The following is a 27,581-nucleotide window of genomic DNA, read 5'->3' on the forward strand; positions in this document are numbered from 1 at the left end:
AATGTGACCTTATCAAATTTACCGTACTCAAGTCAAATCGCCATGCGTTAACAATACAACCCGCCCACTGACAGGAGTCATTGCAGCCATAACATTGTGCCCTGTCAGTGGTCACGATGTTATGGCTGATTGGTGAACAGAACCATTCCGTTTTCAGAGTCCATACAAGTAACTGAACAAACTAAATACACTCACCGGCCACTTTGTTAGGTACACCTGTTCAATTGCTTCTTAGCACAATTAGCTAATCAGCCAAAAACATGGCAACAACTCAATGCATTTAAGCATCTAGATGTGCTGAAGATGACTTGGTGAAGTTCAAACCAAGCATCAGAACGGAAATGAAAGTGCATTTAAAGTGACTTTGAACGTGGCATGGTTGTTGGTGTCAGACAGGCTGGTCTGAGTATTTCAGAAACTGCTGATCTACTTGGATTTTCACAAACAAACATCTCTAGGTTTTACAGAGAATGGTCTGAAAAAGAGAAGATATCCAGTGACAGGCAGCTGTGGGGACGAAAATATGAAAAAGGGGGTGTTCACAATAATAGTAGCATCTACTGTTGATGCTACAAACTCAAAACTATTATGTTCAAACTGCTTTTTTAGCAATCCTGTGGCTCACTAAACTAGTATTTATTTGTATAACCAGTTTTTCATGATTTCTTCACATCTGCGAGGCATTAATTTTGTTGGTTTGGAACCAAGATTTTGCTCGTTTACTAGTGTGCTTGTGGTCATTGTCTTGTTGAAACACCCATTTCAAGGGCATGTCCTCTTCAGCATAAGGCAACATGACCTCTTCAAGTATTTTGACATATCCAAACTGATCCATGATACCTGGTATGCGATATATAGGCCCAACACCATAGTAGGAGAAACATGCCCATATCATGATGCTTGCACCACCATGCTTCACTGTCTTCACTGTGAACTGTGGCTTGAATTCAGAGTTTGGGGGTCGTCTCACAAACTGTCTGCGGCCCTTGGACCCAAAAAGAACAATTTTACTCTCATCAGTCCACAGAATATTCCTCCATTTCTCTTTAGGCCAGTTGATGTGTTCTTTGGCAAATTGTAACCTCTTCTGCACATGTCTTTTATTTAACAGAGGGACTTTGCGGGGGATTCTTGCAAATAAATTAGCTTCACACAGGCGTCTTCTAACTGTCACAGCACTTACAGGTAACTCCAGACTGTCTTGGTTCATCCTGGAGCTGATCAATGGGTCAGCCTTTGCCATTCTGGTTATTCTTCTATCCATTTTGATGGTTGTTTTCCATTTTCTTCCACGCGTCTGATTTTTTTTTGACCATTTTAAAGCATTGGAGATCATTGTAGATGAACAGCCTATCATTTTTTGCACCTGCGTATACGTTTTCCCCTCTCCAGTCAACTTTTTAATCAAACTACGCTGTTCTTCTGAACAATGTCTTGAATGTCTCATTTTCCTCAGTCTTTCAAAGAGAAAAGCATGTTCAACAGGTGCTGGCTTCATCTTTAAATAGGGGACACCTGATTCACACCTGTTTGTTCCACAAAATTGACAAACTCACTGACTGAATGCCACACTACTATTATTGTGAACACCCCCTTTTCTACTTTTTTTTTTACTAATAGCCCGATTTCATAGCCTTAAGAGTGTGCATATCATGGATGCTTGGTCTTGTTGGATTTGTGAGAATCTACTGAATCTACTGGTCCCTTGTTTCCCATGTAACAATAAGAAATATACTCAAAACCTGGATTAATCTTTTTAGTCACATAGCACTACTATTATTCTGAACACTACTGTATGTTTATTACTACAAGACAAAAAGAGACTTATGAAAAACATGCTTAATGATTATCCTCGTATTGATGTATCTTTATATGGTGACCACATAGTTTGTGTTGAGCATTGTAAATACTTGGGTGTACAGATTGATAAGCATATGAATTGTAGTAAACACATCAAAGACCTTTGCAAACAACTCTATAGTATGGTATGGACATTTTGTTGACTTAGAAAATGTTTTCCTTTTGATTCATTAATTCAGTTATATAAGAGAATATTGCAACCAAAAGTAGACTATGCCATTACTGTATGGGTTTCCGTACTGGCCAAAATAGTGCTAAGGTACAGAGAATGCAGAATAGGGCTACACAAGCTATTATGAACAATTATGATTATGTAAATTGTAGAGGTATTGATCTTGTAAAGGAATTGAAATTTTTAAATGTTACACAAAGAAGAGATTACTTTATGTCATTGCTGATGTTCAAGAGTATTTATGGACTCGCTCCCCACCATGTTTGTAATGAAATATTAATGGAAATTGAAGTCAATAACAGAATTTTAAGAAATGCAAGCCCAAATTATCTTTTTGTTCCCACAGTAACTAAAGAGGTCAGTAAAAACATATTTTCTTTCCGTGGGCCTACTATTTGGAATTTCAAGCCTGAGAGGTTAAAGGAGTGCACAAACAACAAGTCATTTAAGTATCATGCCAAACTACATTTTCTTACTTGTTAATACTGTTTTATTTGCTGTTGTTGTTTTTACCCATACAGGGCCACATTGTAAAACAGGCGTTACCTGAATTGTGTTAGCCTGTATAAATATATTTTAAATAAATAAATAAATGTTTGTACGTTTCTGCAAACTCTAATCTAAAAGGTCCCGCCTCATTTTGCAGAAAGCAAAGTGTGAGTAACTTCACTTTCTCACAGCCCTGTCAGAAAGTCCAAATTTACAGCAGCAGTTTCACACACAGTCCAGTGAACACACCGCACCCTGCTGGAGCTTCATCAATCTTCCAGGCTGACTGACTGCAGGCCGCAGCTGAAGCATGACAGCTGCTCTTACAGAAAGCTGAGTCAGCAGGTGCTGCACATTTCCTCACCCACTCATCTTAAAACCTGTTCATTTCCTATCAAGAAGACAAACAAGGGCCACAAGACACAGTGAGCGAGTGCGGCAGAGCGAGGCGGAGGCCTGAACACTTCCTCCTTTTACTGCTCTCACATAGTATCTCAGCAGTCACACACAATATATCACTAATGTCACACTGCTGATTGTGCTTTAAATTTTAAATGAATGCAACAACAGGTCAAGCCACCTCTTTGACATGAAACCCATTTATATAATATTGCAAATTCCTTCTCAGTGAGACTCCAGAGGGACAGATGTGCATGCGAATGAGTGGATTCAAAGCAATTCTGCACTAAACTGAATGTGACAGCTTCAGCAGTGTTCTGCATTTTTTCCCTGATCTGGTGATCATGCAGCTTGTTTTTGTCTTTGGTCCAGCCTGATGCATCCAACCTAGGGATATAATCCACATCTAATCCACAGTGGATGCAGGCTGGACGGCACAGTGCCCCCATGTTGAAAGCAGGGGGCACTATAAATTAACATCAAGCATGTGTAACACATCTACTACTATCTATACACATCTATTACTACTATAAGCAACAGGTTTGTTGTCATGTCCCACAGCAGCCTGTACTCAAGGTTCATGAAATGGAGCAATATCTCCACCTGGTGGACATTTACCATTTATGCAGGTACAATACAATTTCACCAAGAGCTCTAGTATGAAATATAGAAGAAAAAAATGTGATATTGTGAACATCAAAAGTACAGCTAGGGGTGGTGGATGCAAAGTTTAACCAGTGTACCACATTCGGTGGGCACAAGCTTCATTTAGAGTTACGTTTGAGTGCAAACAATCAAAGATAACACTGAGCCCCATTCCCAAACAACTAAGGCTCCATGCCACTTAGCGTAACAATAAACCTAAATCAATGAATTTGTTGATACATTTAAGCAATTATTATTTCTGTGACTTATGTGCAGCTCCACCAAGAACTGAACTCAGCTCTACCTTTAGTGCTAGCTTTTTATTTATTTCATTCAAATAATAGATACAACATATTTTACAGAAAATCTGACACGATGTACAGTGAAATCAAAGAAAAGTATTTCATGGTGAGAGACAGATGTATGGTCTACATAGCATGAATTGATTATATCCAGACAGAATTACTTTACTAATCACACTAAACTGTCTACTTTTTCTCAGCATTAAATATGTTTAGGTAACATAAGGAAGGAATATTTTATAGAAGAAATTTGGCCTAGAATTGCTCATACAATGGAGAGGAGGCTAAAAAAAAATGAAATTACATCACAAATTTCAAACAGGATGTGCATTAGATGAAACAAATGACAATATTTCAGGGTGGCGTATCTAACAAAAAAGCTTCAAAGCACCTAAGTTACATCACACAACCATTTACAAAACAAAGACAGATGAGAACAAAACTGATTACAGGGAAGAGAAAAAAAAACACTGTAAGCAAATGTGTTTTATGATCATGTCTGTGTGAACGATATGTCAACCATACCATCGTGGGTCAAAAATAACTACACGTCAGAGTGAAGTATTCGGAACCCTTTGTCTGGTATGAAGTTTACAATATGTATGTATATTTTTGGTGTAGGAACGGAATCAGGAAAGAGGAACGACAATTAGCAGAATGAAAACAGAAACAAGACCACTTTTGTACACACATACAAAAACTGTGGCGTGAAAATCTTTTAAATAGAGACAGAAACATGGGCTGTTCTAAAATCATTTCATAAAATCATTTCAACATACCCAATGCTGGGATTGTTAAATTCCTCACAATGTGCTTAAACAGCACAAGCCTTCATAACAACACATCTCATTTGGCATTACAGCTTTAAAAAGAAAAAATCCTTCAAAAAGGTAGTAATTACAAGTGAATCTCAACTGTGAAATCAACTGATTTACAATGACTGTACGAAACAACATACAGAGTGTCCACAGCGTTAACACATTAACGTAGAACTGAGTTAAAGGGTTTAAAAAGAATAGCACAAAAATAAAATGATCTGAAAAATATAAAGTAGAGGGAGTTGGATTCTGCTTAAAATACAACATGACTGAGTCAATCAACGCTTTACACAATAAGCTACAGGTTAACTGTCAGAGCTAAATGGCTTTGCCTTTTTTTCCTGAAGAAAAGCTTTTAATATCAGTTTTGTATGAAAGACACTGATTTCACATATTCACCATCAAGAAACATCTTACAAATATACTGTACAGTGCAGACTGTGCGCGTAGGCAGAGAAAAACCTGCAAGTCTTCAACCACAGCATAAAGTGGGAACCCCGAAGGAGATGTTTAAGAAAAAAAAGGACCTGTACGTGTCCTTACATAGGAGATGCTACATCCATGTCCAATGTGAGTGAATCTGTGGAAGAAATCCAGATGTAGATGTTAGTTAAGACATTCCAGTGCATTTCAGATTCTGAGCTGCAGAATAAGGATTTTTTTTTTTTTAAAGGTTTAAGGATTAAGGGCCCCATACTTTTGTCACCATCCAGCAGCTGTTACAGCCAGTGCCCACGTCCTTTAAATACCTAAACCATTTGCTCTCCTCTGGGCTTATGGATTTAAAAATGAGGTTTTGTCTGGCGGATAGCTGGTGCATTCATCGTCAGTCATCAAAACGCCCCTTGTGCTTACATCAGCAAAAACCAGGTCTAAACAAAGAGCATGTTGTACCAAGAGGCAACGCTCCAGTGCATTTTAGACAAGAGCCACTGGTGGCGCTGTGGAAGCGCTGCCGCCATCTTGGACTGTTGATGTTAGCGTCAGCAGCGCAGACAGTGTAATTTAACATGCTTATGTTGTCTGGGTGGGTCATTAATGAGATTTCTTTTCATCAGAATGCTGAAGAGGTGACAGTCGGCTGCGGTGAATGGTTACTGGTTAATAGGGTTTTTTCATATAATGCATAGTTATCACGTTAGGGGCTAACATACGTCATATGTCATAGAATCCAGTGGACATCAACCTTGTTTGAACTTTACTTTGGAGACTAAACATTCAACACAATAACAATTATTACATTTATTAATCCTATTAGCGAAACCAATAATTTGCATCACTTTTTTTAATACCAAAATTGGAGCAACTTTAACTTTTTGAGCCCTGTACAAAATGAAATTGACCTTTGTCCTAGTTTTTGCTGTTTTTACTCCGTAACATTCACCCACAGTCTTATTTTAATAATAATGTTTTTATTTTGAAAACTAGCAGCCATGGATGACGTATTGAAAATTCACGATGACACAACATTCAATTTTATTTGGAATGCCTTTGGCTATCTGCGTAGCAAATTTCATGCTTTTATCACAAAAACACAATTATTTTTCTGATGCATTAAAGGAAAACTCTCTAATCGCAGTTATTACATAATGAATTAAAAAAAAAATCAGAGCATGATAATGGTGTCTTTTCAACATGGGCATTTTTTAACAGGATAAGTGCTTTTGGGAAAATGTAAACATTTACATACAGGTTGATATTTATGCATACATAGTTTATTAGAGTGTTTACCCATTCCTGCTCTCACCACGCAGATTTACCTTAGTATGAGTTCGGTAAAGTGCTATTTTTCAAGTATTTCAGCATGAGTGTGCATGGATCTGGCTTACCCAAAGGTCCTGGATTCTGGTCTGGTTCATTGTGTATCAGGGAGTCCAGTGTACGTGGTGACATTGGGAACAGGTCACTGGTGTTTCCAGAGTTTGTGCTGTGGAAACACACAAAAAGACAAGTGATTATTAGACATTATAAAGTGTCACACAGTTGCATGTGCACAGTGAATTCAGGCAAATAAAACAAGGGAAGTCTGTCAAGTAATCCCATATCTGTCATCCCACTCCCAAAACTACAACACGTATGTCAGTGTCTTCACCACAGCATGTCTGCTCCAAGTTCAAGGGGTAATGCATCATTCAATACAAAAACCCCCACCAAAAACAAAACAGTGGTTAATAATTGAAAATACAATTCCATCACGACCATGGGCTGTCCTTGATAATCTAGCCTCATGGATAAAGGAGCAATGCTCATGTTCGTGCCCGTGCAGACCCTGTGCTGAGTGTAGCCATTATGTCACTTGTGTTTTATGTTTCAAAAACCAGAGGGGCAAATAAAGTGGAACGTTTTGAAACAGTTGTTTGAAACAGTTGGTAGAGTCAAGAGGCTAAATTTAGTACAGCACATGATGTCATCTTCCTTTTGATACGGGCTCCAGAACAATGTTCTGAAACATGGGTATTGCAAAGGTTTCAACATCCACGGAAACAGTATTTTGGGGTTTTCACTAATTTGCAATACTGAAAAAATAAAATCAAATAAAATGTTTGCATCATCCCCAGTCACACATTTCACTCATTCTTTATCAATCAATCAATCAATACGTTAGTTGTCACTTTAATTGCAGTTTTACTTTCCTAGACCATTATATGTTTAATCTCTTATCTACCCATGTAGTGGACAGCAAGTTTCTACTCACAGGTGATCGTTTAGTGTATTAGCTCATGCTAATGTGACAGCAGATGGCTGTTACATTCATCTATATATTAACATGGGCAAAAGTAAGTTTTGTTTTCAGTTGATCTGGTGCATCAAAGTTAACCATCTAATGACTTCATCCTCATTATGTGCTCTTTGAATATGGTGACTTACAAGATGATAGCATTCATTGTTTTTGGACTTTTGCTTGGACAAGCTGTGGAATAGCTCAGACACCCACTAATCTAGAGTTTTTTAAATGTGCAAACGCTGTTACCAACACTGGGAACAAGGAACAACGGCCACCTGGACCCTGCAATTAGCAACACAGCTTCATAAGTAAGTTGACAGCCTGTTTTTATTTTCGTTTTCATGTTAAAAAATGTCAACATGCACCAAAATAGTAGGTTCACTGGTTCTCACCTGTATCAGTCAGAACTCAACATTTCAGAGCTGAATATGCAGCATTTGTTAAGTTATGGAAATGTTGCAGACTCCATTGAGCCTATTCTTGCCCAACTAACTGCAGGGAATTTCAATACATATGCAGACAATGCAGATTAAGTGCCTTGTCCAAGGGCACAGGCAGATAGCACGAGTGTGTTTGGAACACAGATCTACATACTGGCAGGCCAGCTCCATATCAGGTCTACACCACACACAAAACATTCATTATCACCACTAAAGAGCTGCCATTTCTGCACCAGGCTTGTCATATTTCAGTCTCTTTGTGGACAAGATAACTGATGCTTTATTATTTTTTTGTTTGTTTTGTTTGGTAGAATTTTGGACTGAAAATATTTAATCAGAATTTGGTAATGATATATTTTCTTCCTCTTGCTTTAACCTCAGCAGAAATATGCACTGCAGTGACAGCCTTTCAACTGTTTACAATGGCAGGAAAGTGACAAAGTTGTTCAGTAAGACATCCAATTAAAAAGATTGAACTAACTGTGAAGCAGCTCTCTCACACCAACGTTTCCCTGAGTAGTAGCTCAGCACAAGTTGTATACAACTCGGTGCGAAACTCTACATATTACTCAAGATAGTTTGGGAAAGGTCTGTCAAGGTCAGTTAAATCTGTACCAGTACTGAACATGGTCAAAATTTCCCGGAACTCTGTCAAACTCCTAACTAACTCGGTTTACCTTTACTCAACTTGGGATACTACAGGCCTAGTTCAAAAATAATGAAGCCAAAGTGTGACATAACCATCAAAATTTAAAAGTGGTATTTTTTGTGAAATGTTATTTTAGGTGTGGTTATATATCAGAGTTTCAATATTTCTATTGGTCTCGGTTCAGTCATTGCTAGAAATTATCAGTGCATATATACTATAATGTGCTAGAGCGTAACGCTTGCGACAACAGTTGGAGGTATCTTCTTTAGTCTGGAGAAGCCTGAAACAAAGAAATTCTTTCCATTAGTTCCTGGTATTATTGAACAAGTAATATAATTATTCTATTGAAGCAGAGTGGGAGATATAGCTAAGGTTCTGACACAAATAAATCAAGGACTTATTCTCAGCGTTACGCTTGCGACAGTTTTACCTTGCTTTAGAAACATGATGTTTGTTCTCGGAAATAACATTTCTACCTTTACAAAAATGTATTACTTTGTGTTAGTATGAAGCACAAACAAACTGACAAAATACAAGGTTATTTCTTTAACATTCAACTTTAAATGACAATGCTAAATATCTGTCACACAAAATTGATGAAAAAAGTGCTATTTTTTAGGGGGTAAATTTCACGCATACCTCTGGAAAAGTGTGGAATTTTTCCATGAAATTTTCACTACCTGTCAAAGAGACTATAGGCAACTCACAGATAAATGTGGATGGTGCTAAATAAAATAATGGCTTGTTCGTAACAAATGCAATGCAAATCAGCAGTTAGGCTTCATTATTTTTGAACTAGGCCTACAGAGTACAGCAAGTTCAGCATAACTCAGCTTCCAATCTTCAGACCGAGCATGTAACAAGTTACCCCGAGTTGGGCACAAGTTGTCCAAAGTTGACAAGGAGCTACGAGTTTGGATGCCGTTCAGGAATTTGAAACAAGTTCATCTGCAGCATACGCAGTTTACCTGAAGTGTACACAGAGTTTGCCAAAGCTGACTACAAGTTAAGCCAAGTTATTTAGGAGTTTGACAGAGTTCCAGACTGTATTTTTATAAACATCTTCAAACTGGTCAGAGTTAAACCAACCTTTTCTGACTTGTATGCTAAAAACTCTGCCGGGTGCAAGACGTGCTCCACGCCCAATTGGGGAAACCGGTCAAGACGCAAAGAGTTGTAATTCAACACAATATGACCCAAATTGACTCCAAATACATCCAACTGTCACAGCTGCTTTAAGGGTGTCAGTTATAACCTACACATAATTTTTGTTGTCTTATAGAATTAAGAATTCTTAGAACAAAAGTAACTACTTTTGTGTGTGTGTGTGTGTGTGTGTGTGTGTGTGGGCACTGAATTCCCTTAATTGCTGAATATATAAATGTATTTATTTGATACCGTTTAATCCATATAAGAATTATAATAAATGAAGTTACAACCAAGAAAAACAAGTGGGAAAGGGAGTGAGACTTTGAGATGCAAACTACAAACAGGAAAAATATGTTTGGGCCATCACACCGCAGTTACTGAAAGTCCCCAAACAAACACACAGACAAAGTGAAAATGTGCACACACAGATCTACATGCCACCTTCCCCCAGCGCCTACCCTGGGAATCGGTTCCCAAACAGCTCACTGTCCGGCAAGTCCATGAACACGGAGGGACACCTACGGAGAAAGGTCAGGTGACTACACCATTAAACCCACACATGGCGTACACTCGTTTGATTTCACTGGATAATATACAACACACCTACAAGCTCAACTCTCGCCCTGACTTACTCTATAAATCTCACATCTACAATGACTATATTTTAAAATAATGCTCTGAAATGCATTTTAATTACATAAAATTTTATTGTAATGTTGTTTAAGCCATTTCAGATATAAAGATGGCGCTCTCTCAGTATTGACCATATTGACAGTGCTCACAATTGTCTTTTGTGTGATTATACCAAAGCCTCATTTATCATTATTCAGAGATGTGATAATAGTAATCGTGGCAAATATTAAGAGGTAATAAGCTGAGCAGAACATACAAAATGCCATAATTACGTACCTCCGCCAAGGAGGTGACGTTATCGGTGCTGTTTGTGTGTTTGTTAGCAGGATTACACAAAAAATACTGAATCAATTTTCTTGAAACTTAGTGGAATGGTGGGGTACAGGCCAAGGTCAGAAACCATTAACTTTTGGAGTGGGTTCCATTAAGGGGGCAGAACCAGGAATTTGATATTTAAACTTTCTTTAACATTAGGAAATAGGATGACTTAACAGATTTTCATTAATTTCTTGGAAGTTCATACACAGCCAATCATAAAAAAACTATTCACATTATGAGACATATCAATCATAAATTTAATTTGGTGAAGGTCCAGATTTTAACCGATCAAAATATGAATTTCCAGGGGGTGCATTTATATTGGGAGAGTGTAAGACAATAAAATGGGCCTGAAACCTGCAACTCTACATTTTCTTAAGTGTGTGTTTGATCCACTGAAATATAAGGAGATGTGTGTCAAAGAAATTGGAAGCCGATTGTCATTAATAGCAGTTCCACGTGAACAGGATGAGTACAGAACCTGGACTTCTACAAATGTTAACACAGTAGGTATGAATAGAGCTTTAACTCAGAGTGAGAAGAGGTGTGTTCTGCTTTTTGTGAAAACATTTGGCAACACTTGTGACAATTTTCTTTTGACAAGAAAAGGAAGTGCACAGAGAAGGAGTTTCTCAGAACAACCAGGAAGAAGTGCCAAAATAAGTGGAGGCTAATAGGTGGCATGAGATCTTCCAGTATACAAGAATGACTAAGCTCAAGAAGGAGGAACACTCACGGGGTAACGCAGATGAACTTTGTCTTCAAATATGGCTGAATAGCTGTGACGGGGAAAAAACAAACAAAACAGAATAAAATAATATCATATTACTAAGCCATATTGGTATTTTTTCCACATGTGCCGTACATGACCAAACAACTTACTGCTTGTTGAGTCACCTCCCATCTCAGGCTCAGGAGCAGCTTCCGGCCTGCAGTATTTCCCAAAGGCCTCCTCTTTGGGAATATCAGGGTACAGATAGACAAGAGGTGACACCAGAATGTTGGTCGCATCCATAATCTTGTAGCCCATGATGATGTCAGCAAAGGACATGCTGTTAAGCTGCTGTTTGGTGTATGGTTCCACTGACTGGATCTGTGTCTTTCCTACAAAAACACGAGGAAGCTCAGTGACACACTGTAACAACTTCAGGTTCCATCTCGCACAACAACACACACACACACACACACACACACACACACACACACACACACACACACAGTCACTTACAGCAAGAAAAACTGAAATAGTGAAAATTTTAAAAATAAATAAAATAAAATACACTCAACAAAAATAGAAACGCAACACTTTTGGTTTTGCTCCCATTTTGTATGAGATGAACTCAAAGATCTAAAACTTTTTCCACATACACAATATCACCATTTCCCTCAAATATTGTTCACAAACCAGTCAAAATCTGTGATAGTGAGCACTTCTCCTTTGCTGAGATAATCCATCCCACCTCACAGGTGTGCCATATCAAGATGCTGATTAGACACCATGATTAGTGCACAGGTGTGCCTTAGACTGCCCACAATAAAAGGCCACTCTGAAAGGTGCAGTTTTGTTTTATTGGGGGGGGGGGGATACCAGTCAGTATCTGGTGTGACCACCATTTGCCTCATGCAGTGCAACACATCTCCTTCGCATAGAGTTGATCAGGTTGTCAATTGTGGCCTGTGGAATGTTGGTCCACTCCTCTTCAATGGCTGTGCGAAGTTGCTGGATATTGGCAGGAACTGGTACGCGCTGTTGTATACACCGGTCCAGAGCATCCCAAACATGCTCAATGGGTGACATGTCCGGTGAGTATGCCGGCCATGCAAGAACTGGGACATTTTCAGCTTCCAAGAATTGTGTACAGATCCTTGCAACATGGGGCCGTGCATTATCCTGCTGCAACATGAGGTGATGTTCTTGGATGGCACAACAATGGGCCTCAGGATCTCGTCACGGTATCTCTGTGCATTCAAAATGCCATCAATAAAATGCACCTGTGTTCTTCATCCATAACAGACGCCTGCCCATACCATAACCCCACCGGTCTCAGACGATCTTGGAGGTGAACATGCTGGATGTGGAGGTCCTGGGCTGGTGTGGTTACACGTGGTCTGCGGTTGTGAGGCTGGTTGGATGTACTGCCAAATTCTTTGAAACGCCTTTGGAGATGGCTTATGGTAGAGAAATGAACATTCAATACACGAGCAACAGCTCTGGTTGACATTCCTGCTGTCAGCATGTCAATTGCACGCTCCCTCAAATCTTGTGACATCTGTGGCATTGTGCTGTGTGATAAAACTGCACCTTTCAGAGTGGCCTTTTATTGTGGGCAGTCTAAGGCACATCTGTGCACTAATCATGGTGTCTAATCAGCATCTTGATATGGCACACTTGTGAGGTGGGATGGATTATCTCAGCAAAGGAGAAGTGCTCACTATCACAGATTTAGACTGGTTTGTGAACAATATTTGAGGGAAATGGTGATATTGTGTATGTGGAAATAGTTTTAGATCTTTGAGTTCATCTCATACAAAATGGGAGCAAAACCAAAAGTGTTGCGTTTATATTTTTGTTGAGTGTAAATAGCTCACCGCTGATATCCTTCTCTACCCATGTGAATGTGATGCCGCCTTCCTTGCTGCTCTCACTGAAGCGTAGCAAAAAGGTTCCTGGAGGTTTTGGGCTCAGAATGGCCCTCTCCCTCTCCTTACTGATAAAGCCCATGATATACCTGCAGAACAACAATGCAATGTAAAAAAAAAAAAAAAAGAAAACACAGAGTATATACCTTGGCCATCACCTATGTTCTCTCCATTAAAGAATGGAGGTGGGCATTTTGTTTTTTGCCTCCTTCCAGCCTTGAATGCACTTGTGGGAGGACTTTAGTGTTGATTTACTGTGAATACCAAATGACAACGTAGTGGAAATGATGATGCAGTCTTCATACACCCACTGTATGTTACTACAGATTACCTCTGTGTGAACACCAATACAATGGAGCGCAGATCAGGAGAGGCACACAGTAGGGCAGTCACAATTATTACAATATTCGCCAATCGCGATTATTTTTCATATTCGTGAATATTGTTCATAATCGCGATTACAGTGAATTATTTATTTTATCAACAAAGTTGCATAAACGACTTGGAATCTGACGTCATCGTGCAGCAGCAGCCGCACGCTGCCTCACTCACTCTGTTTCCTCTTGTCTTGGTCGGATGGTTAGCGAGGCTCGATAATAACATGGAGCGTGAAGAGGTTCTGGTTCCAAAGCCACGCACCGCTGTGGATGCATTTCGGTTTTGTAGGGCTGGCTCGACTAGTCACGACTACGTCGACGATTGAAATTGTTAACAACTAATTTAGTAGTCGACGTGTCGTTTATTTTATTTAAGTCTTTGATTTTTCTCTCAATTCATAGTTTTAGGCAGCGAGCCGTCCTGCCGTCATCAGGACGTTCAAATTTTGAATAAGACGGCCGAATTAAAACAGCAGCCGTCTTGTTCAAAGCCTTTTAAAATGCGCAGTTTACCGAAGGAGCTGTGTGTGTGTGTGTGCGCGCGTGCGGAGTCAACTCGCTGCAGACTGAGGGAGCGAGATTCCTGAACGGAGGCACGAGACATTACGTTCTGCTGTGAACCATCACGTGAGACAGCGAGCACGGAGCAGAGAGAGAAGATTTTAACCCGAGTGAACATATATATAAAATACCAATCCGTGGAGCTGCCTTTACTCTCTGTACTTTCTCTACCGGTGCGGTTCTGACGGCACAGTCCTGTTCACACCATGTGCGCGTTGTATACTGAATTTATGAGATCATGAGATGAAATAAATGGTCAAATATCCTTTAAAAAATCCTTAAAAAATGAGAATATATAAATGAACTGAGCAAAAATTACAGAAAAGCTGTGCAGTGATGTTCAGAGGCACAGATCACAAAAAGCTGAACTTTAACAGCTGTTATTTTCCAAAGGTATGTATTAAGCACAAAACGTGACTGATGAGAAAAAAAGGATGACTTCATGACACTAAAATGAACTGGAGTCAGAATAAAAATATAAGCTGCTGATTTCTGTTATTTTTCAAAGTTATTAAGCCGTAGCTATGTTTTATTCATTCTGATTTATTTATACAAAAAAAAAAAAACATGGGGAGTCTAATCAGCCTGCATTGTTCTGTTAAGTTTATATCAGTTTTCCTGCATGTCCAGGTATTTTTTCCTTCTTTATAAGAGTTTGGTGTTTGCGTTTGCTCCACAAAGTTTTAAAACACAATAAAATGTTCACACTTTTCTTTATAGCAGTTCTGTAATTTCAGAAATGCAACAGAAACAACCAGAAATCAGAAAAAGTTGGGACTGTATGTAAAATGAAGATAAAAATTAAAATGCTGCACTATTCCCAGTTTCTCCACTCAGAGAAGCCAAACATTCTTCCAGAGTTGTGTAATCATACTACGATAGTAGAATATAAAGAAGGGAAAAAAGAAAAAAAAAGACAATATAATCGTCAATCGCAATTATTTGCCTGACAATTAATCGTCTCCAGAAATTCCTAATCGTGACAGCCCTAGCACTCGGTAGAGTGTCTTTCATCGCCAAGACATGTGAGGGCTTTCTGTCACATACCAGTGGTGGCCTATACATTTGAGAATCAGCCATGTGGGGATTTCAGTTGGGCTGGGCAACTAACTGAAAATAGGAGGTGGTGGCCAAGTGGTTAATGCGCTTGGTTTCAGTGCAGAAGGCTCTGGGTTCAAATCCCACCCCTGCCACATTTCTCCATGTAATGTGGAGTTGCGTCAGGAAGGGCATCCAGTGTAAAACCTGTGCCAATTCAACATGCAGATCCACCTTGGATTTGCTGTAGTGACCCCGAGTGCAAACAAGGGAGCAGCCGAAGGGACTTACTGGACAGCTAACTGAAAATGTGTCAACACTGACACAACAGCTTCATGTTTAACTTGGTTAATACTAGAGGGATCTCAACAGGTGTTTGATGTTAGCATATGATGTATACTCTACAGATTTTGATGTCTAACAACAAAAAAAGTACTCCATCACACCACCCATTCCACCGATCAATAAATAAGCAACCCTACACCTCCCAGAATAAATTTTTGCACTACAGATGTCTTTTATCATGAAATGCTCCCTCATCAATCATGTGCCATCCAGTGCCACTGACCAAACACCAACCATTTAGGCGCCGAAACAAAATGTCACTCAATGTTTGTGAGTTTTTAATTTTACCAGGAACTAATACACGAACTGTATTCAATAAAATCCATCCAATATGGACGGCAGCAAAGAGGAACAGTATATTGTCAGGGGTGTAACATCAGTTACATCCCAGTGCACAAGCCAACGAACGATCTGACTGTAACAGGATATGACCTCTCACCCTTCATTCCACAGTGCCAGGATAAACTTCTTCACCAGGTCAATGATGTTGTCGAGCCACACCCAAAAGGAAAAACCTTTGCCGGCCATGTTTTCCTACAAGGAGAAAGAAATACTGACTTAACAAAAGATGGTGAGATAATGAAAGCAATCACAGCCGTGTGGACAGGTTAAGTACCTTACAGAACTTGGCCCAGGTGATCTGACAGCCAGAATAGTTGACACAAGGCCCTGGTTGCAAAATGAAAGGATAAAACATTATGAAATCAATTAGTGAGAGAGTATAAAGTCACATAAATATAGGTTCAGGTACATCATCTCACCAAGTAATTTCTCAGCCAGTGTGGTAAGCTGTTCGATGGTTAGGCCTCTCTTGGTGGTGGAGGAGAACTGCCAGCTTAGCACCTCAGCTACCTGATCCCATGTGCCTACTGGAGGCTTGGTGAAGAAGTTCACATTCTGCAGATATAGCATAACAAACAGTTAGTGAAATATGTCAACTTTTTACACACTTTATTTGATTATAAGAGTTCAGCTTCATTCCACCACAGGGTGTGTTCTTACCTTTGGGTGGTTGGTAAGCATGTTGTACCACAGGATGGAGGCCCAAGCATTGGGCATCTGGCAGATGTTCGAAATGACCACCACAGGCAATGAGTGAGTCTACACAAGCAGAGAAAATGCATGATTTGTGTATAGTCAATATTGATCTCCCCACCCCCCAAACTGTGTTTCTATCTTCACTGCAGCATGTTTATATCGTTCCAATGTAACTAAATGATTGTGCAAATAGCTACTTTCTTATTCCTGTAAACAGTCCTTCCTCTTTCCCAATAATTCTCTTACAGAGAAAACAAATTACTGTTCTTCACACCACACAAGCCCTTGTTCTACTTCCAAGCTCGCCGTGTCGATAATCGCCGTGTCGATAATCGCAAGATCAGTGTAATTAATTACTTATTAATACTAATACAGACGGCATGGAGCCATTATACAATATCATTCCTGGCATGGAAGCACTGTATATGATCAGCCTGGCAAAAGAAACTGGTCTTTTGGTACGTAAGGTATCTTAAACACTATACACTATCTTAACACTAGTGGACATGTTATGTTTCTGTACTCAGAATGTACCCATTTTTCATACGGGGCAGCATAAGACTTTTTTTTTTTTGCTTGACATCTTTAACCCATATTTGTACAGGTTCAAAGTGAAAAAGTACACCAAGGTTGAGCAGTGTTGTTCAAAGACATTTTTATACTCCACCACAATCGTGTCAAACCTGCCAATGTTTCTGGTTCATGAACAACCTGCTCTACAGGTACTGGTACATGACAAAGTGTTACATTTTTTTTCCCAAGACGTCAATGTTGTGCAGAGAGCACTGTCCACATGTTAATTTTATTAATAGAAAAATAATTGTAACTGCAAAGGTATGTTGCAACACTAGTACTATTAAGGAGGAACAGATGGAGGGTATCTTGAACAGTTTCATGTGTGCTTCCTCTAGGAGGTGGTGGGCTGACATTCTCAGGAAGACAAACATGATAGTGACGCATGGTGACTGTCCTGTCAGATCAGAAAAGGTTTTTTTTGTTTGTTTTTTAGGTTTTCACTTCATAATGTGTTGAAAAGTGCTTGACTGACTTCTAGAGTAGGCATAGTTAAAGTGAGAATACAGAAACTCGTCAGTGACAAGATACTCACCTCCAGGTCAATTTTCAGACCTTGGTGATACACTTCTGTCTCAAAAGTGATAAGATGAAGCTCCTCTGTGACGATCAAAGATGCCTAGAGGAAACAGAACTTGATCAAAATCCGACTGTAAAATAAACTACATCTGCCGTTCATGTTTGACACACCAGAAAACTCAGCTTTCACACACAGAATAACCTTCAAATTGCACGTTCAGAAGCACTAAACAGAGCTTACATCACTATTGGTCCTGCCCCCATTACCACACCTCTGCTCTTTCAGGGTCTGTAATAAACAGGAAGTCAGAACCCATTAGCTCTTATTTATGAGATACTTGAGGATTTTTACATTTGCTGCTGTAACTCACCAAATGTTTAAACTCTGCTGACAAGCTGCCATTGTTGGATTCCTCCATATTCATAACTTTTGTGTTGGTACCAAGAATGTTAAACTTTCTGGATCTAATAGTAAAAACATAAAGCAAATTATGAGTTAATGGAGAGCATTTTTTTTTAACAACAATCCAAGTACAGGGTGGAAATACTAACAAAAAGAAAAAAATGAAAACATTCTATAAATTTTACCCTCGAATTGCCGCCACATCCCCAGATTCTCTGAAAAATAAAAATAAAAATTATAACGTTAAAATCTGTGACATCAGTCACACTAATGCCTTACTGGCATTTCTTTCAAATGTTAGAACTCTTAGAAATTAACTCACTTGTCAATGTAAACTTTAATTTTCAGCTGGTAATTGAGTTCAGGAAATTTCACCAGCAACCTAGAAATGCAGTGAAACTGATCAGTACATAAAATAAGTAAAATCAGTATGATGGAAACTTTGTGCCGTTCTGTGTCACGGAAATACTAACCGGATTGCCTTAAATAAATAAACAAACAAACAAACAACCTAACGCATTTGATTGCCAATTCTTAATAAAGTTTCATGTTTGCATCATACCGGACTTTATTTGTGAACTGCACTCCTGTTTTGATGACCAGCGGTCTGTCTGGATGCATGGGCATGCAAGGCTGCCTTTCAACCACAAACGCACTGTGACAGAGAGTAACATTCTTATTCCATCGCCAGAAAGTACAGAATCACAAACTATTTGCTGAATATTTAATATAGAGAAACTCAGAACTCATGACTTTACCTCTTCATAAGGTTTCTGAATAAGTCCACAATTTTCTCCTCCAGGGCTGGTCGGTGCTGGATGATGGGGTCTCCTTTGTAAGAGACCTTCTGCTGCAATTCCTCCAGCTTTTTGATCTGCTGACGAATTTGGAGCTGAGACTCAGCTAATGAGGTGATCCTGCGTAAAGAGCCATGTCAATTTAAATTCAACCTGGACTTGACCCGAAACGTGTACATAACCATTATTTTCATCATAACAGACACTTAGAATTAGTTTTTTGGTATATTTGCAGCAGACAGCACAGCACTAGATTGATCCCTTTGGCTAGCGCAAGCACTGGAAACCTATTTACATGTATCCATGTGACCAGCTGGGCTAGCACTGTTCACAGTGCATTCCTCATTACCAGGTTTCAAGGCGGTCCAAGCAGATGTTGGGTGGCCCTCCAATACAGGCAATTTGCTGTCTTCGTTTCCACTCTGCCAGTTCGTCATCTGTCAGGTTCTTCTGTACATAATCCATAGCGGTTAGCAATCCTCCCATCTCTGTCACGATTTGCTAGAAGACAAGGAGTCCAACATACTTTATGTTATTCACAAGTACTTCTCATTCCCTTTTCTTTATAAATCCCTTCAGTATACACTAAGATTCCCATTACTGTTACTCCCAAACAATGAGACACGGCCCAGCATGTTACTTCAACTGTGATTATCGGATAACTTTAGTTTCAATATACCACTGTGAAATAAGTGAATATAATCACTGCTAAAGTAACAATGGCTGACAAAGTTGTTATTTTTACTATTCTGTAGTGCTGTGGTAATTTCTGACAAACGCCCACTCTCTCTGTTTGCAAAGCTGCGGCACTCAGTACTATCTGTCCTGCCAATGATAAGACCACTGCCTTATATTTTACTGCACAAAGCAAACCAACAATTTCACAAATAACCCTGCACTAATGTTGGATGCACTGATGCAGGATGCCCGAGATAAACAGCCTATGTTGTTCCACTTGTTTCTAAATGCTGTAATATTTCTTTGTGGCTGCTACCTGTAGCACATAAGCATAAACATTATTTCAATCAGACAATTCACATTTGAGAATATTTATTGCAACAGCAGCCCACAGCCGGAGTTTGGCATTGAGTCATCAATCCCCAAAGTTTATTACTTGTGATACTGGGTCATCACTCGCCAGTCATACCCAGAGGTGGATGCTGGGGAAGAGACGGGGCTGACAGCAGGCAGAGACATAGAGGAAGCAGGGGCGTTCACAAGCAAAGGGGAGAACGGGGAAATCTGCGTCTCAAATAGCCCACCCAATTTTGAGGGAGTGTTTAGTAGAATGTGTGCAGAGTGTGTGGAGTATGAGGCATGTTAAGTGTATGTGTAGAGAAGCAGCTCAATTTGCCTGCGGGTTCTCTCCATTTCTCCAGCATTCTTGCAGTCTTTGACTTTTATTTCATCTTTACTCCCCAAAATATGTAAAAAAAAAAAAAAAAAAAAAATAGTTTTTCAAATGTAAATAAACCAAACTTCTCTTTTATTTCGTGTACTTCGATTTAAGGTTCTTTTAAGCCTAATGTGAAAAGGTTTAGACACTCACCCTCCTGAGCTGGTCCAGGGCACTGAGCATGTGCTCCAGCTGAGCCATTTTCTGTCTGGCAGCAGATGCCTGGCTATTTCCGTTTAGGTCCTGAGACAGTTCTGAACACAGAAAGGGTATGTAGTGTGTCAGAAAGCACAGTCAATATTGCATATGTTTCATACAGTTCATTCAGAAGGTATTCACAGCACTTCACTTTTTCCACATTTTGTTGTGGATGAAATTCTCCCCCCACCCCCACCCCAAACTTTTACACACAATACCCCATAAAGACAATGTGAAAAATTTTTTTTTATTTTTTTTTGGAAATTTATATACGAGGTCTGTGAGAAAAGTAACGGACCTTTTTATTTTTTCAAAAACTATATGGATTTGATTCATATGTTTTTACGTCAGCCAAGCTTGAACCTTTGTGCGCATGCGTGAGTTTTTGCACGCCTGTCGGTTGCATCATTCGCCTGTGAGCACACCTTGTGGGAGGAGTGGTCCAGCCCCCTCGTCGGATTTTCATTGTCAGGAAATAGTGGAATGATTTGGGCTTTTTTTCCATCAGAATTTTTTCAGAAACTGTTAGAGACAAGCATCTGGAAACCATTCGAAAAATTTATCTGGCTTTCGGTGAAAATTTTACAGGCTTCACAGAGAATAAGGACTGTTACTACAGCTTTAAGGACACCCCACAATGGCGCACGGCGCGCCGCGCTCCGAGCCGCCATCGAGAGGCAGAAACCACCACATCATTTTTAAACGGGACCATTGTGAGCAATTTCTCTGATTATCACAAGAGCTGGACAACAGCCATTTTCCGTCAGATTTCACTTTTAACAAGAGATTTTGTCATGGAAAGCCGCGCAGAGGCTTCGCGCGTCACAACCGATTTGCTGATCGAGCGAGACAAAGGAACACGTCCGTTTCGGAGTGCCAGGGGACAAGTTGGGACATGCCTATCTCGGCTTTCAATGCTTACCAGTCGAGTGAGTATAAGAGAAATTGTGGAGAGCTGGGAATGTCCCAACTTGTCCCCTGGCACTCCGAAACGGCGGTGTTCCTTTGTCTCGCTCGATCAGCGAATCGGTTGTGACGCGCGAAGCCTCCGCGCGGCTTTCCATGTCAAAATCTCTTGTTAAAAGTGAAATCTGCTGGAAAATGGCTGATGTCCAGCTCTTGTGATAACCAGAGAAACTGCTCACGACAGTCCCAGCTCCACACAGCCATCCGTTTAGAAATGATGTGGTGGTTTCTGCCTCTCGATGGCGGCTCGTGCCATTGTGGGGCATCCTTAAAGCTGTAGTAACAGTCCTTATTCTCTGTGAAGCCCGTAAAATTTTCACCGAAAGCCAGATAAATTTTTCTAATGGTTTCCAGCTGCCTGTCTCTAACAGTTTCTGAAAAAATTCTGATGGAAAAAAAGCCCAAATCATTCCGCCATTTCCTCGCAATGAAACAACGACGAGAGGGGTGGAGCAGTGCTCACTCAAAGCCTGCCCATAGGCGAATGACGCAACCGACAGGCGTGGAAAAACACGCATGCGCACGAAGGTTCAAGCTTGGCTGACGTAAAAACATATGAATCAAATCCATATATTTTTTGAAAAAAATAAAAAGGTATGATACTTTTCTCACAGACCTTGTACACAAAAACAAACAAACAAACAACTAAGAAATCACATGTACAGAAGTGTTCACAGCCTTTATCATGAAGCTCAAAATTAAGCTCAGGTGCAAGAGCCTTAGTCAGGGAGGTGACCAAGAATCCGATGGTCACTCTTTCAGAGCTCCAGCATTCCTCTCTGCAGAGAGGAGAACCTTCCAAAAGGTCAACCATCTCTGCAGCAATCCACCAATCAGGCCTGTATGGTAGAGTGGCCAGACAGAAGCCACTCCTTAGTAAAAGGCAAATGGCAGCCCACCTGGAGCCAAAAAGCACCTGAGGGACTCTCAGACCATGAGAAACAAAATCCTCTGGTCAGATGAGACAAAGATTGAACTCTTTGGCATGAATGCCAGACGTCATGTTTTGAGGAAAGCGGGGACCATCCCTACAGTGAAGCATGGTGGTGGCAGCATCATACTGTGGGGATGTTTTTCAGCAGCAGGAACTGGGAGACTAGTCAGGATTGAGGGAAAGATGAATGCAGCAATGTGCAGTTATCATTACAGGGTGTTGTGAGTAGAATTTGGAGGGAAAAAAATAACTTTATTTCATTTTGGAATAAGGCTGTAACGTAACAAAATGTGGAAAAAGTGAAGCACTGTGAATACTTTCTGGATGCACTGCATATTGGTCAAGATAACCTTTTTTGACCAGGAATATTTGCAGTCACCTCAATTGCATTTAACCAAGCATATTTATTTGGGCTGTAAATCTTCAACTTAATCAGATTTTATTAGGTCTGTTCCGTCTTTTAATAAACCAGTTTCTTTAATAAAATCTACAAAATTCTCAAATAATTTTCTTAAAAAAAAAAAAAAATTAATATGAAAATTTCAAATGTTGCCTTAGATACTAATATTGGGAGGCGTGTAAAAACTACATTTATATAAAAATTCCCAGGTGTTAAACAATTTTGAACTGTGTGGTACTTTCCACAGATGATGACACCATTTGTTGTAACCAGGCAATTTTGAAAGTGATGCATTTACAAAAATATTTATCACAAATAAATGTAGTAATTAACTAAATGTTATCTTGAACATCTATATAACATTAACCTTTAACTGTAAAATGTGATAATATGGCAAAGTAAACCACACTCTGCATCCATAACTTAAATATACTTTAAAAGTGATTACTTCTATCCTTTCACACTACCATCACCGTCAAATACAAAATGTTATGCATTTTCCTTTATTTATTTTCACCCGCACAATGGACTACAATAATCAGTATTATGTTATTATGGGTAACAGTTGCATTTCATCCACAGAATTTCAGACCCGTGTATTTGCCCAGATTTCCACCAGGAGATGATGAAATCTGTTTGTCATCCTTGTGTATTCTTGCTCCAGAGTTCAACTTTGACATGCAAATAGCAAAAGTACAATTTTATATAAACTGTGCCTCACTAAAGTATCTCTACTCTACCAGTAACCCGTAGCATCTTAGCGTGCTGTGGCTGATCAATCAATCAATCAATTTTTTTATATAGCGCCAAATCACAACAAACAGTTGCCCCAAGGCGCTTTATATTGTAAGGCAAGGCCATACAATAATTATGTACCACCCCAACGGTCAAAACGACCCCCTGTGAGCAAGACATGCTGTGGAGGGGAGCAGAGATCAATCACTAATGATTAAATGCAGAATGATGCATACAGAGCAAAAAGAGAAAGAAACACTCAGTGCATCATGGGAACCCCCCAGCAGTCTAAGTCTATAGCAGCATAACTAAGGGATGGTTCAGGGTCACCTGATCCAGCCCTAACTATAAGCTTTAGCAAAAAGGAAAGTTTTAAGCCTAATCTTAAAAGTAGAGAGGGTGTCTGTCTCCCTGATCTGAATTGGGAGCTGGTTCCACAGGAGAGGAGCCTGAAGCTGAAGGCTCTGCCTCCCATTCTACTCTTACAAACCCTAGGAACTACAAGTAAGCCTGCAGTCTGAGAGCGAAGCGCTCTATTGGGGTGATATGGTACTACGAGGTCCCTAAGATAAGATGGGACCTGATTATTCAAAACCTTATAAGTAAGAAGAAGAATTTTAAATTCTATTCTAGAATTAACAGGAAGCCAATGAAGAGAGGCCAATATGGGTGAGATATGCTCTCTCCTTCTAGTCCCCGTTAGTACTCTAGCTGCAGCATTTTGAATTAACTGAAGGCTTTTTAGGGAACTTTTAGGACAACCTGATAATATGAATTACAATAGTCCAGCCTAGAGGAAATAAATGCATGAATTAGTTTTTCAGCATCACTCTGAGACAAGACCTTTCTGATTTTAGAGATACTGCGTAAATGCAAAAAAGCAGTCCTACATATTTGTTTAATATGCGCTTTGAATGACATATCCTGATCAAAATGACTCCAAGATTTCTCACAGTATTACTAGAGGTCAGGGTAATGCCATCCAGAGTAAGGATCTGGTTAGACACCATGTTTCTAAGATTTGTGGGGCCAAGTACAATAACTTCAGTTTTATCTGAGTTTAAAAGCAGGAAATTAGAGGTCATCCATGTCTTTATGTCTGTAAGACAATCCTGCAGTTTAGCTAATTGGTGTGTGTCCTCTGGCTTCATGGATAGATAAAGCTGGGTATCATCTGCGTAACAATGAAAATTTAAGCAATACCGTCTAATAATACTGCCTAAGGGAAGCATGTATAAAGTGAATAAAATTGGTCCTAGCACAGAACCTTGTGGAACCTTGTTGAACAGCCAGTGATTTCAACTGTTAAGATAGCAACAGTCAGACATTACTGGATAACACAAATGCTTTCCTTTTCATAATTCTTAATATTACCATGATCAAGGTAATGGCCATGCTGCAGGGGATCTTTTCTTGGCAAACAGCATATCAACATTTTGTAAGTATAATATTCATAAAACTAATCAATACAACACATCCCCTGCCATGCATTTCAAAATAAGAACTTTATTTGGAAATGGTTAAGGATTCTAAAAAAAACCTTACGTTATTAACTGAATTTAAATGGATATGACCACATACGTATATATTGTTGAGGTATCATATAAATTCAGTGAAAGTAAAATGTGTTTGTGTGTGTCAGGTGCTAAATGTGCAGCATCGTAGCTGGAACCTGCTGAATTATAATTGTTTTATTTGTGTTTATGGCATTTTTGCTTGCTTGGTGGATGTATAAGTAAATGTGGCTAACTGCTGTGACTTTTCTCGTGTGTCTTTGGTAATGACAATGATTTGGGATTCATGCAATGTTTATTTGTTGATGCTACATCCTGTCATACTGCATCTTATTGCGGGAGGATAGCTCTGGAGGCTTGGGTATAAAATGCACGACATGATAATGGGACTGTTACCTTGGCAATACGATTTGCTTGTAGCTGTTGAACTTGTTTATGTGTTGAATGGTATGAAAAACAATGAATATTCCAGCTGGAATACAGAGTGAAAATTGTTAATTATGCTATGCAGTACCTCCTTGGCTTTTCAAGGTCTTGTAATTAAAGTCAAAGTCATCCTGAAGGTTCTCGAGCATTTTCATCTTCTGCTCCATATCCTGAGGGGAAGATTATAAGAGATTTGAAGGAAATATTACAGAGGCAAAGACTCTCTACCCCCATGGAACCACAGCTGCCCCAAGCTGGTGCAACAGAGATCAAACAGCAAGCACCATGTTACTGGATGAGTCACCTCATTCATGTATGCACAAACATGCCTACCCCCCCCCCCCCCCCCCCCCCCCACCCACCCATCCAATATCGGATCTGCTGTGGTGACTTTAAGCAAAAGTCAAGAGAAGCTGAAATACTTACTCCGCATTTCTCATGATTAAAATGCTGTTATATTCACATAGACAAGATACATGTTCACAGCCATTATACTGCACATTCAAACACTTATTCAGTGAGACTCAAACAAACCTGCACTCGTTTTCTGATGTCTTGAAGGTTGTGCTCCAGCATCTGCTGCTTCTCTGTCACCACTGTTCCAGTAGAGTGTGCAGCCTGGCCATCCTGAAGGACAAATGACAAATGCAGATGTGAGAGTAGGTATGAAATGTAGATTTAACCACATCAAGACAGCTGATTTCATAGGAACTACACAGCTGTGCGTCCATACTGTCTACCTGTGCAGCAGAGGTGGCAGTCTGCAACAGCCTTTGCTCCTCCCACAGACAGCGAGCGACAATGCGTGCAATCTCCATTGGCTTCTCCAAGTACTTGCTCTGGAGATGCTGTTTAATTCTTCGTAGATTGTGTTGATATAGTACATTATTCTCCTGAAGGAAGCGGCTATACTGCTGGTCGATTTCTCCCAACAGGTTGTGAAACACCAGAGTAGCATGTGACTCTTTACTGGCAGCATAAGCCCTGGTAGGGGGAAAAAAAAAAAAAAAAGCCATCAGTACATAATGATTTCTATTTACATTTTTTAAAGAACGGGGGGGGGGGGGGGGGGGGGCCTTACAGATTTCCATCTATGGTTGAAGCAAACTGCCTAACTGCTTCATGAATGCACATCAACTGGATAATCAACCACATCATTAGTCATGCATTCCAGACACCACACAAGTCTTGTCGCAAAAAAAAAAATCTCCAAATTCCTGGTTGAGTTCAAGCCGTCCCTTCGAGATATGACCTTCCAGTTTCCCAAATGTCATTTTTATCCTATATATATATATATATATATATATAGGATAAAAAATGGACATAGGGGAATACTGGTAACCATGCACAAAGACCATAGGGCATGTCGTCCTCTGTCACACCAACCACCTGCATGTCCTCCCTCAGCAAATCAAAGTCCTGACCCTCACTTTCACCCTTCTATTTTTTCTCTTCTGCTGCTGTGTGTGGACACATTCTCCTCCTCTTCTTCTTCTTCGCCCAGCAGTAGCCCAATTTCTGCTGGCACCCTGTTGGGCAACAGCACCGGTCATTGTTAACCCGGGTCTGAACCGATTTGGTTAAATTTTAAATCTGTATGGTTGGGTTGACTTGTTTTACACCGGATGCCCTTTGTGACGCAACCCTACTTATTTATCCGAGTTTGGGACTGGCACTCAGATTGTACTGGCTGCACATCCCATGTGGCTGAGATTTGACAAACTTTAAGGTTAATGCCCTGCCTCCTTCTAACCTCCTTATTTATCCGGGCTTGGCACCAGCACTCAGAATGTACTGGTTGCACACCCCATGTGGCTGAGTTCATCAGCACATTTCCATCTGTATTTTTTATCACCTTAACTTGCTGCACATCCTTTCCAGCTCGGCCCCTTTGTCTTGCCAATCAGAACAAGGTGGTTTCTCCTTTCTTTGTGTTCCACTTCACATACAGCTCACTATATGCTCTTTCCTGAGCCTTTGCCAACATAATCCATCACACCTCATAGGTGTGGCATATTAAGATGCTGAATTAGACAGCCATGATTGTTGCACAGATGTGCTTTTAGACTGGCCACAATAAAAGGCAACTCTGAAATGTTCAGTTATCTGAGATGGTATTTAA

The 27,581-nt window shown here is 39.9% G+C and overlaps 1 protein-coding gene and 1 long non-coding RNA gene across 3 annotated transcripts in view; one reads left to right on the plus strand and one right to left on the minus strand.

Moving 5' to 3' along the window:
- Positions 1 to 3,864: 3,864 nt before the first annotated feature.
- stat3 (signal transducer and activator of transcription 3 (acute-phase response factor)) overlaps positions 3,865 to 27,581 on the minus strand; it is a 41,180-nt gene continuing 17,463 nt past the window's right edge. Inside the window, exons 3-24 of one of the 2 annotated variants that reach the window (XM_034190506.1) lie at positions 26,200 to 26,443; positions 25,994 to 26,086; positions 25,548 to 25,629; positions 20,440 to 20,540; positions 19,240 to 19,391; positions 18,852 to 19,010; positions 18,656 to 18,748; positions 18,416 to 18,475; positions 18,279 to 18,308; positions 18,062 to 18,155; positions 17,932 to 17,979; positions 17,707 to 17,790; positions 16,563 to 16,661; positions 16,322 to 16,457; positions 16,177 to 16,229; positions 16,000 to 16,094; positions 13,189 to 13,328; positions 11,482 to 11,703; positions 11,336 to 11,378; positions 10,107 to 10,166; positions 6,515 to 6,612; positions 3,865 to 5,265 (exon numbers count right to left, since the gene is read on the minus strand). In XM_034190506.1, coding sequence (XP_034046397.1) covers positions 5,225 to 5,265; positions 6,515 to 6,612; positions 10,107 to 10,166; positions 11,336 to 11,378; positions 11,482 to 11,703; positions 13,189 to 13,328; positions 16,000 to 16,094; positions 16,177 to 16,229; positions 16,322 to 16,457; positions 16,563 to 16,661; positions 17,707 to 17,790; positions 17,932 to 17,979; positions 18,062 to 18,155; positions 18,279 to 18,308; positions 18,416 to 18,475; positions 18,656 to 18,748; positions 18,852 to 19,010; positions 19,240 to 19,391; positions 20,440 to 20,540; positions 25,548 to 25,629; positions 25,994 to 26,086; positions 26,200 to 26,443 — 2,227 coding nt within the window. In that variant the 3' untranslated portion in view covers positions 3,865 to 5,224. The remainder of the gene's footprint in view (positions 5,266 to 6,514; positions 6,613 to 10,106; positions 10,167 to 11,335; positions 11,379 to 11,481; positions 11,704 to 13,188; positions 13,329 to 15,999; positions 16,095 to 16,176; positions 16,230 to 16,321; positions 16,458 to 16,562; positions 16,662 to 17,706; positions 17,791 to 17,931; positions 17,980 to 18,061; positions 18,156 to 18,278; positions 18,309 to 18,415; positions 18,476 to 18,655; positions 18,749 to 18,851; positions 19,011 to 19,239; positions 19,392 to 20,439; positions 20,541 to 25,547; positions 25,630 to 25,993; positions 26,087 to 26,199; positions 26,444 to 27,581) is intronic. The other variant, XM_034190507.1, reaches the window with a different exon arrangement.
- On the plus strand, positions 12,008 to 27,563 carry LOC117527989. Its single transcript, XR_004565650.1, has 2 exons — positions 12,008 to 12,066; positions 27,466 to 27,563. It is a non-coding gene; the product is annotated as an uncharacterized LOC117527989 (long non-coding RNA).

This window comes from Thalassophryne amazonica, chromosome 16 (assembly GCF_902500255.1).
Source record: "Thalassophryne amazonica chromosome 16, fThaAma1.1, whole genome shotgun sequence".
Classification (NCBI taxonomy): Eukaryota; Metazoa; Chordata; class Actinopteri; order Batrachoidiformes; family Batrachoididae; genus Thalassophryne; species Thalassophryne amazonica.